The sequence below is a fragment of the Rhipicephalus sanguineus genome, chromosome 4 (assembly GCF_013339695.2).
Source record: "Rhipicephalus sanguineus isolate Rsan-2018 chromosome 4, BIME_Rsan_1.4, whole genome shotgun sequence".
NCBI classification, from domain to species: domain Eukaryota; kingdom Metazoa; phylum Arthropoda; class Arachnida; order Ixodida; family Ixodidae; genus Rhipicephalus; species Rhipicephalus sanguineus.
Window position 1 is genome coordinate 33,809,776 of NC_051179.1, and position 11,576 is coordinate 33,821,351.

The 11,576-nt window shown below is 49.8% G+C and overlaps 1 protein-coding gene across 2 annotated transcripts in view; it reads right to left on the reverse strand.

Moving 5' to 3' along the window:
• LOC119389741 (alpha-amylase 4N-like) overlaps positions 1–10,981 on the reverse strand; it is a 294,142-nt gene extending 283,161 nt beyond the window's left edge. The window contains exons 1-3 of one of the 2 annotated variants that reach the window (XM_049414532.1): positions 10,688–10,981; positions 9,964–10,133; positions 7,493–7,679 (exon numbers count right to left, since the gene is read on the reverse strand). In XM_049414532.1, the coding sequence (XP_049270489.1) occupies positions 7,493–7,679; positions 9,964–10,133; positions 10,688–10,927 (597 nt within the window). In that variant the 5' untranslated portion in view covers positions 10,928–10,981. The remainder of the gene's footprint in view (positions 1–7,492; positions 7,680–9,963; positions 10,134–10,687) is intronic. The other variant, XM_037657113.2, reaches the window with a different exon arrangement.
• Positions 10,982–11,576: the final 595 nt, after the last annotated feature.

Sequence of the window (11,576 nt, forward strand, 5' to 3'; positions counted from 1 at the left end):
ACATCCATTTTTTCTTCTTAATTTCAACTATGATATCCTTAACCCCCGTTTGTTCCCTGACCCACTCTGCTCTCTTCCTGTCTCTTAAGGTTACACCTATCATTTTCCTTTCCATCGCTCGCTGCGTCGTCCTCAACGTTGTTTTAAACAGTGGCTATTAATTATTCATGCATAATTGTTTTGCGCAACTTAAGTGTCTATGTGCTGGTTGTGTTTAAACAAGGACAGTCTGAGCGCTCATCTTGTCTAGTTCTTCTTCTGTATCTTGTGTTTTCGCGCTTCCAAGTACCATCAAGGGCAGTCAATGGGAAACTTTGAATGTGTTGTTGGTATTTCAGTGAAAGTTTTATATGGCATATAGAAATCTCTCCACATAGTGAAACATACTGAATTTATAAAAAAATCCGTAAACAAGGGGTGGGTGCTCGAGCAGACGTTTCCACAAGTCTCGAACAAATCAGTTCCAGCCTTGAAGAAGACAAGTCTACTTGTCGAAACGTCGGCTCGAGCACCCACCCCCTGTTTACGGAATTTTACATCGCAAGCTTCCATTTTCCCCTTCCTGCCGTTTTTTTGGATTAATTTATAAAAGGCATATCTACGGTTCAGCATGAAAAAAATTTTTGATAATAAAGGTGGGAAATGTACGTGAGCCTACATTCAGAGAGTCTAAAAGATTAATAAAATATTTTACATGAGGGATTTTATAGTTTAGTTTTTCAATTCCTTCGCTGCGGAATCTACAGGGGCATTGACTTCTGTAACAGACTCGCGTACTAAGCAGCTATAGAAACATTAAAGTCAATTTATTTACATGAATAATATAATTAGTGATCAAACACAAACACACACACACACACACACACACACACACACACACACACACACACACACACACACACACACACACACACACACACACACACACACACACACACACACACACACACACACACACACACACACACACACACACACACACACACACACACACACACACACACACGCGCGCGCGCGCGCGCGCACAACTAAATTAACTATTACCTTTGGAGGCAGTGGTTTAGCTCTGAAATTGACATCGGTCGATATCTCTATGTTCTACATTCTCTAACTTTTAAAAATGCTTGTCGAGAATTTCGCTAGAATGAGAATAGACCATCGCGCATATTACCCACAAATATCTATAGAGCGGAACAAGCAAGGATTGATAATAAGGCATTAGATGACATTAAGATGTACATAACGCCGGGCTCGCATTAAAAGTGAACTTTCGCGTAAATTTCGTACAAATTTCTCGTAATATACTACAGCGGAACCTCATTATAACGAAGTAGCATAATCGGGACCATAATTTAGGCCGTTATATGCGATATTTGTTGTAACAGTCGATATGAAAATCTGACAAGTCAGGTGTCTGGATCGCGCAAAATTCTGGATACAAAAACGCGTTATTCTAGGATTCAAACCCTTATAACACCATAAACAAGGTAATCCTTACCTGTATCCTTGTGGCATTTCAAACTTCGATTCATACGGTGGCGCAAGTAATCAAATGCGCTGTTTTTTTTTTTTTTGCGCTGGAAGACCCGCATTTCCACAACTTTTTCAAACGATTAAAAAAAATGTGGTTGTGAATTGTCTTTCAATATTTATTGCTCATTCAATGCTTTATATAAAAAAATAAAAAGTGCTTCTTCCTCTCTTTATTATTATTATTATTATTATTATTATTATTATTATTATTATTATTAATATTATTATTATTATTATTATTATTATTATTATTATTATTATTATTATTATTATTATTAATATTATTATTATTATTATTATAAAGAGGTTTATTAGCGGCAACGATACTCGACGATACTCGACGATACAGCGACAGTCAAGGCGGGGCCGACTCTCAGCGCGAGCTCCGTTCTCTTCGAGCCGAAGAGGGCGACCCACTAGAAGGTGCTCGAGAGGACGACCCATTACCAAGTTCGAACGCTTCGCTAGAATTACCCCCGGGTAGGAAAAGGGAGCCACCTGGCGACCTAGCAACTAGTCACTATGAGGGGGTCGTGGTAGGGCTTCAGGCGCTCCACGTGGACAATGTCGCGCCCTCGACGGCGCATGTCCGAAGACGGTTCGATGGGTTCGATGAGGTAGTTGACTGGGGATGTGCGTTCGACGACACAGTAGGGGCCTTCGTATTTGGGCAGGAGTTTGGAAGAGAGGCCAGCTGCAGTGGTAGGGACAGAGAGCCAAACGAGCGCTCCAGGGAGGAACGCGGGCGCAGAAGTGGTGTTGTTGCTCTTCTGCCGCTCTTGGTTATGCGTAGTGAAGGTCTTGGAGAGCTCACGACACTCCTCAGCAAGTCTGGCTGTGGCAGAAATAGGCGCACATTCAGAGCGATCCGGCTTGTATGGAAGTATCGTGTCGATGGTGTGCGACGGGTGCTTTCCGTACAGTAAGAAGAAGGGTGAAAAACCAGTAGTGCTCTGAGGGGCGGTGTTATAGGCGTAGGTGACGAAGGGCAGAATGGCATCCCAATTGGTGTGATCGGCGGCGACGTACATTGAGAGCATGTCGCCGAGCGTGCGGTTAAAGCGTTCGGTTACGCCATTCGTCTGCGGGTGGTAAGCAGTAGTTTTGCGGTGAACAGCATGGCACTCTTTGAGAATTGCTTCCACGACTTCCGACAAGAAGACACGGCCTCGATCGCTGAGAAGCTCTTGGGGTGGTCCGTGACGCAGTATGAATCGGTGTAGTAGGAAGGAGGCAACATCGCGCGCTGTAGCCGCTGGGAGGGCGGCGGTTTCGGCGTATCGCGTTAAATGGTCAACAGCGAAGATGGCCCAGCGGTTACCAGCCGAAGTCAGATGAAGTGGTCCGTACAAATCGATGCCCACGCGCCCAAACGGACGGTTAGGGCAAGGTAATGGTTGTAGATCTGCTGGCGACACGTGCGTTGCAGGTCTTCGGCGTTGGCAATCGAGGCAGGAGCGAACGAACTTCTGCACGTAGCGGTACATCCCTCGCCAGAAGTATCGTTGTCGAATGTGGTGGTAAGTTTTGGATACCCCAGAGTGCGCGCATTGCGGGTCAGAGTGGAAGGCCTCGCATATTTCAGAACGCAGACAGTGGGGTATCACTAGTAGCCACTGGCGGCCGTCGGCGTCGTAATTGCGTCGGTGCAGTAGGTCGTCGCGAACGGCGAAATGGTGGGCTTGACGACGCAACGCGCGAGTGGATGGTGTTGCAGACGGATCAGTGAGCAAGTCGATCAGCGAGGTGATCCATTTATCCTAGCGCTGTAGCGATGGTGTGAACGTCGATTGAAGCAACAGCTATGTGAGATACTGAGCAAGGGGCATTGTCGTCAGGCAAGGGAGAGCGCGAGAGGGCGTCGGCGTCAGCATGCTGGCGTCCGTTGCGGTACAGCACGCGGATGTCGTAGTCTTGCAGGCGAAGTGCCCAGCGGGCGAGACGGCCTGAGGGATCCTTCAGTGACGACAGCCAGCATAGTGCATGATGGTCGGTGACGACATCAAATGGGTGGCCATACAAATAAGGTCGAAACTTTGTAAGGGCCCAGATGATCGCCAGGCACTCTTTTTCCGTGACCGTGTAATTGGTCTCGGCTCTGGTAAGCGTACGGCTTGCGTATGCCACGACATATTCGGGGAACCCTGGTTTGCGCTGCGCAAGGACAGCGCCGAGGCCTACACCGCTGGCATCCGTGTGTACCTCCGTTGGGGCCGTAGGATCGTAGTGGCGTAGTATGGGAGGAGACGTCAACAAACGACGGAGCTTTGCGAACGCGTCGTCACACTCGGACGACCACGACTTTAGGGGTCCGTTACCTCCAAGGAGCTTCGTCAGCGGTGATATGATGGTGGCAAAGTTTCGTATGAAGCGTCGAAAGTACGAACACAGTCCTACGAAACTGCTCAGTTCTTTGACGGACGTAGGTTTGGGAAATTCGGCCACGGCCCGAAGCTTGGTCGGATCGGGAAGGATTCCGTCCTTGGACACGACGTAGCCGAGGATTGTCAGCTGCCGTGCTGCAGATCGGCACTTCTTCAGATTCAGTTGGAGGCCGGCGTTGCGCAAACGCGTCAAAGCATGCCGCAGACGTTGGAGATGCGTGGAGAAGTCCGGAGCGAAAACCACGACGTCGTCCAGGTAACACAAGCACGTGTGCCATTTCAAGTTGCGCAGAACGGTGTCCATCATGCACTCGAAGGTCACTGGCGCATTACACAGACCAAACGGCATGACGTTGAACTCGTACAAGCTGTCGGGCGTGACAAAGGCTGTCTTCGGTCGAGCGTCATCCGCCATGGGCACTTGCCAGTACCCCGAGCGCAGATCAAGAGATGAAAAGAATTCGGCTCCTTGCAGGCTGTCAATCGCGTCGTCGATTCGCGGCAGCGGATAAACATCCTTGCGAGTGATCTTGTTGAGCCGTCGGTAGTCCACACAGAACCGCACGGAACCGTCCTTCTTCGCAACGAGAACAACGGGAGACGCCCATGGGCTGTCCGAGGGCCGAATAACGTCGCGTCGAAGCATATCGTCGACTTGCTCATTAATGACCCGACGTTCTGCAGGAGACACGCGATATGGACGTTGCCGCAGTGGTGGTTGGGCGCCAGTGTCGATGCGATGCGTAACAACGGAAGTGCGGCCAAGAGAAGTTTGCCCGATATCGAAAGAAGAACGAAATTCTTCCAGCAGGCAGAGAAGTTGGGAACGCTGGACCGATGTGAGGTTGTCAGCAATGGAGGACCTAAACACATCAGCAGGTGACGAATCGGACGTGGAAACAGCACTGAGCATACGGGAACTGGGACAGTGCGTGTCGTCGGGTGCGTCCATAACTTGTGCGTCTTCGAGGGGTTCCACTCTGCCGAGACATTCCCCTCGCACCAACGTAACAATGAACGGGGATGGGTTGGTCACAAAAATATCCGTGTCGCCCTGAGTGATTTCCACGGTCGCAAATGGCACCAGCAAGCCTTTCCTAGTGAAAACGCGGTCACATGGAGAAAGGAGTGCAACGGCGTCGCAGAGACCGGTGCAATAGACTGACACAGCCGTTGACGAATTTGCAGGAACTGTGATGTCGTCTTTGAGGAATACCTTGGTCGCAGCCGATGAACTGTCTGCCGGCGTCAAATCTGAAAATGGTGAGAGCTCTGTTTCGGCTGGTGCGCAATGAATGACGGCGTCGTGGCGGGCGAGAAAATCCCATCCCAGGATGACGTCGTGAGAGCATGAAGAAATTATAATGAATTCGACGGCGTACAGAGCGTCCTGAACGATGACGCGGGCGGTGCATACTGCCGTCGGGTGAATACTTTGGGCGCTGGCTGTACGGAGGGAGAGCCCGGAAAGTGGCGTCGTCACTTTTCGTAGCAGGCGGCTTAGTTTAGCGTCCATAACGGATACGGCGGCTCCAGTATCGATAAGGGCAGATGCGCGAACACCGTCCACAAAAACGTCTATCACGTTCGATGGGCTTCGCTGAGGGCTTTCGCAGTTCGACAGCGTCGCAGCCCTTGCCTCGTGGACTGCGACGACTAGTTTTCCTGATCGCGTGGGACCGGACGTGGCCGCATCGGTGACAGCGAGCGGCGTCGTGGTGTCTGTGAACGGTGGGTAGATGCAGCTGGGCGAGACGTCGGCGACGGAGGCGTAGGTGGGTCGTAATATGGGCGGTTCGACTGGCTGGTGGCAGGCGACACGTCTCTAGGCGGCTGCACGCGATTGCAATAGCGCGCCACGTGGCCGGCATAACCACATGCGAAGCATATGGGGCGGTTTTCAGGTGTGCGCCATCGGTTCGCTGGGGCAGGGCCCGCCCATGGTGCAGGACGGGATTGACGGGGGCTGATAGGGCTGATAGGGCTGCTGGTGGGCTGCAGTCGTGGCCTGTGCGTGACGTCGACGTAGGTTACCGGTACATCCGCTTCGAGAGAGTGAGGTCGAGCGGAGGCTTCGGCGTAAATGTGTGGGGCAGCCGTAGCGATTGGTGGGGGCGTTCCTGCGACAACTTGGGCGTAGCTCAAAGGTGCAGGAGCCGGATGGTGCTGGTGGTACTCGGGCATTACCTCCGCGAATTCCTGCTCGATTGCTCGACGGAGGGGAGGCATAAGGGTGGGCGACGGCTGTTGAGGTACGGAGGGCGAGCAAAGTCCAGCAGAGAGAGAACTGGCGCGCGATTTCCTCGCGCACGAATGTCTTCATCTCTGCGAGCAACGCGGAGTGGTCGGGTACGGTTGACAAGCCAGCGAGCTCGGCGTCGCGTGATGGAGAGCGACGGGTCATCGACCGCTGCCGGCGCAGCTCCTCATAGCTTTGGCAGAGCGTTATGACCTCTGCCACTGTGCTGGGGTTCTTGGCGAGCAGCGTGGTGAAGGCGTCGTCGTCGATGCCTTTCATGATGTGCCTGATCTTGTCACACTCAGACATGGTGGCGTCGGCTTTCTTACAGAAATCGAGGACGTCTTCAATGTAACTGGTGAAGGATTCGCCGGCCTGCTGAGCGCGTTCACGTAAGCGCTGTTCGGCCTGCAGCTTACGAACGGCAGGGCGGCCAAACACGTTGATAATGGCGGTCTTGAAGTCGGACCACATCGTAAGATCGGATGCGTGGTTGTTGTACCACAGGCCCGCCACACCCGCGACGTAGAAAACCAGGTTAGTCAATTTTCCTGCCTCGTCCCATTTATTGGGGACACTCACGCGCTCGTAAATCGCGAGCCAGTCCTCCAGGTCGGTACCATCGGCGCCAGTGAAGACGGGAGGGTCGCGAATACGAGGGACACCAGGACATGAGGTCGGTGCGGGCGGGGGCGTTTGCTGGGAGGCGTCTTGAGGCATTGTAGGCGGCAGGGTACGGGATCGAAGAGCCAGGGGCATCGAAGGAGGGCCGAAGTTGTTGTGAAGGCCCAGCACTCTCCACCAAATTATAAAGAGGTTTATTAGCGGCGACGATACTCGACGATACAGCGACAGTCAAGGCGGGGCCGACTCTCAGCGCGAGCTGCGTTCTCTTCGAGCCGAAGAGGGCGACCCACTAGAAGGTGCTCGAGAGGACGACCCATTACCAAGTTCGAACGCTTCGCTACCATATTATTATTATTATTATTATTATTATTATTATTATTATTATTATTATTATTATTATTATTATTATTATTATTATTAATATTATTATTATTATTATTATTATTGTTGTTGTTGTTGTTGTTATTATTATTATTATTATTACTTTGCTTTTTATGCCACCTTTCGAGTTTCGAGACTCGCCCGAGTCAAATATTTCTTCGTTAGAGCCGATATCGCGGTGGCTCTCGCGTTTTCAGTTTCGTTATCTAAAGAATATATGTCATTGAAATCAGTTCGCTATAACCGGCAATTCGCTATAGCAGTGTTTGTTATACCGAGTTTAAACTGTACTTGAAAGCGTGTACGCAGGTCCCACTGCTGAGCGTACCTGTACGACGTTGGAGTAGTCCTCAACCAAACCACTGGCTGTGCCGCAGTCAGCACGCGAGTGGAAGTCTCTGGCGCTGTAAACACCTGTGTAGGCGAAGGCTTCCGAGTTGAACTCAGTTCCGTCGTAGCCGTAGCCACTGCCGATGTTCGAGGTCATGTGGTTCAGCACCACGTCCACGAAGACCCTGTGACAGCCGTTGTATGTCAGATAGTTCATAATGCGAACTTATTGACTATTCGCACCGAAGTACACCAACTTGATTGGGAAGCCTCCGGCTCGCCTTAATCATTTTCCTCAGAACTTTTCAATAAAAGTTCTTGTCACTGTCACTGTCACTCAACGATGCAAGGAAATGAGATGACAAGAGCATAAACCCTCCAAAAAGGCGCCAACTGCTGATTGAAGTTTATCTTGGGCACTGACCCATGGCGCACCGTTATAGTTACCGAGTCCCTTCAGTGTCACTACAATAGCTTATACTATTAACGCAATGTCGCTATCAGAGCTTGTCGAGTAAATTTCGTGATTGAACACTGCGCCAAATAATTTCAGTGTAACATTTAAAGCCTCGCACATAATGTGCGCTGACATTCGAATCACCCTTTAGCGGTGACCAGTAATCCTAATTTCACTAAGTACGCTTCTTCTGCAGGGTTAACCTTCTGGGAGTTGTGCATCTTCACGGATGAAATCCGAAAATAGTCCTGCTCACTGCCATCGCATTAAAAAAATTTGGAGGGAACGCCATCACGTTCCCGCCCCGACTCGGGCGTCGCCTACGGTAGCGGCTGCTAGGATGTCCCCCCTGGATCTCCCGGCGGCTTAAACTCATCAGGACCTATGAATAAAAGTTCTTGACTGACTGACTGACGCTTGAGCTTCGGCTTCAAGAGTAGAACGCGATAGCGTTATCGGGCCCCGTGCGCATAGCCTTCTCAATTGCTAGCCTAGCTTCGGTTCTCAGTGGATGTCTCAACCGTGCCGCAAGGAAACGAACGTCTGTGCGCGTAACATTGGCAGTTTCAAACTATCCTAGAATGCCTATTGCAAGTTAATGTTGTTAAGCACCCACTACGCCGTAATTCTTCCTTTCAGCGAGAGGCCCACTACGCGTCCGTAAGGCAACACATGAACGTATACGCTGCTGCTCACTTTGTTGATGCTTTTGCAGTTGATGATGATTAAATATGTCTGAGCGCTTTGTAATGGGTGGGCCTTTAAACCACCCACTCGTTGCGCAATTCAGATGTTTTGACGCCTGGCGCGATTCTACGCTTCTGCCGCGCAATATTACATGCGTTAAGGAGACTCCTTCCACTATATGACATTCATATAGTGTTTTCTTCCGAAGCAGTTTCAAGCAATGGCACGGATTTGTAGCATAACACCTACGTACCACGCAGATGGCCTGGGTTCGATTGTCACTTGAACCGAAGACTTTTATTATTTATTTTATTTGCATCTTTCTCAATTTTTCGGTCACGGACACGATGATGATTTTTCGCCCATAACCAACGACGCCGACACGGACACCGGAATTTCTGCGAAACGAGCTCTTTAGCGCTATCGCTTTAAAAAAGCTAGGCCTGCGTGGTACACGCAGCACAGTCACAGCGAAAGCTGGAGGAGCGGCCTTTCTAGAGCCCGTTGTAAGCTCTCTCATGGCGACTATACTATGTACAGTTGCAAAGTACCCACTACGCCATATGTCATCGCAATTTTGGGAAGTATGGTAGTACCCACCATTTCTCACCATTCTGCAGAGAAGCGACGTACCGGCTACTCATATGTAAGGCATTATGTGCCCTTTGCGCAGTGGCTGATAACAATGAAGAATTATGGCTGAGCCTTTTGTAATTGGTTGGAAGCTTTAAACCGCCCACTCGTTATGCGATTCGCATTGTGTGACGCCTGGTGTTATCTTACTCTTCTACCACGCTATATTACATATGTTAACGCGACTCCTTGCCCGAGATGACGCCTCTATAGGATCTTTTTGCGAATGAGTTTAAAGTACCGGCGTGGCTCTGTGGTAGAATACTCGACTGCCCCGTAGAGGTCCTGAGTTCAATTCCCGCTCGATACTGAATTTCCTTTTTCTCAATGAGCGCGATAGCGCTTACGGACATCGGCGGCGGCCGCGGCGGACAACTATACGCCACCAAAATGGGCCGTTGTGGGGGATCTCATTACAGCTTTCGCTGTAAAACACACGCACGCACACACAATATATATCTAACAATTTCCTTTGAAGGGACAGTTAATTAACAATGCCATTCTTTAATTCATCTGGATAAATATTATACTTTGTCCAGTAACATCTGTCGTTGCCTCCGTGTATACTTTCGCAATTTTATATTCTTCACTGGAAGTTACTGACCTTTCAAACCAACGAGAATAATGAAATGCTGCCTAATCACGTCTCTGGTCGCTAATGAAGAAAACTGGCAATAAACACTCGGCCATACCTCACGTGGCTCTCGTTGCACCTGCGCACCATGTCGGCGAATTCCTGCAGGTCACCACTGGGCGACGCGATGCGGTAGCTGACAGGCTCGTAGCGTTCGTACCATGACCTCACGCTCACGCCGCCAGGGGTCGTGTAGAGCAGAAAGGCGTTCTCGCTTGGTGGGGACACCTGTCAGCGGTGTCAGGAATATATAGACAGAATTATCACGTGCTCTAAAGAGGGCGCCATTGTTCGAGCACACGTTGTAATGCGACAGTAATTAATGAAATGCGCTCCTTGCGAGACTTCTCTAAACCAATCAGCTGTCTCCCGTAGATTGTTAACTAATGTACCCCATTTCTTCACACGCCATAATTGGTGTATATTACAGAGTTACGACACAAGATTGTAATGCGGAGTTGCAGTTGCAAGCATGGCAATTAAATTGATTCATTACGCTTTCGAATTACGTCTAAGCCTAATAAGAATGCTTCTAGTAATCCCTAAAATTATACGTTTATTTTCGAGCCAACGAACCTTATCTGAATCGTTTGAACAATTGCACATTGAGAACACAGCTGCTTATGGCACGTATCCGAATCGGAGCTAACCACGAGTCGGAGTTTCCTACGAGCTGTTGCATTATTACTTCAATTATTGGGTGGAATGTTTCATTCAGTGCGCGCGAAGCTTTATTTTCCCGTTAAGTACGTGCAGCATGCATGCATTCTTTATATACGTACCTGCACAGCACCGTAACCGAACGGTCCGAGAAAGTCTTCGCACTCCTGGGCAACGTCGGGCCAGGCCCATTCGAAGAGCTCCACTATTGTAGTGCGATCGCCCATAAAACCAGGATCCGTAAACTGACGCTCGGCGGCGCGCACCACTTTATGCGACAAGCAACAGGCTGTCGCCACCAACAACGCCGTAATCCACTGTCTTGACGGTGCTGTTAGCTCGCATCCATTTAAGGGAAGCATGTCTTCCTCGGGTCCGATCCAGATGGGACCGCACGAGAGTATATACGTATGAAGACTAGAAGCGAGGAGTCGAAAGATGTTGCGGTGTAATCGCGAAAGGGGATGAGCTTCCACTTGAAGCGACGAGCAGCCACTCCTAGAACACACAGACGTCAATGATCCCCGTTTGTGCCAACGTGTTCAAACTGAACTCGCTCAAGAATGCGTCGACGAAGCGCGGGCAGACATTAGGGTCAGTGTTCGCTTACATAAACAGAGAAGACGTGCTTCAATTAAACGCTAATAGTTCGGTTGATTTCACAACGCGTTACGTTGATTTAATTCACGCTAGTGAACACGCTGAATGACTTCGCTTAGAGGCCTGCAACACATGTTTGCGAAGAGTCGTTCAAGATATTATCACTCGAGATCAAATTTTCATAAGAGCAAAAATCTCCAGGGACCTGATCCTTCGCTCAACGCGGCCCTGATGAATTTACCGGGTGTATCAGTTCACAAAGTCGTTTCTACGTCCACCATATCGTACTGCACAATGAACAGCAGACACAGAAACGACGCGCACTCTTTCACACAATGTCATCGAGTTAGAAGGGGTGTAGGTTCACGACGCGTTCAGTTCCACTTGCGAAAGCGACGTCGACTGCGTTTC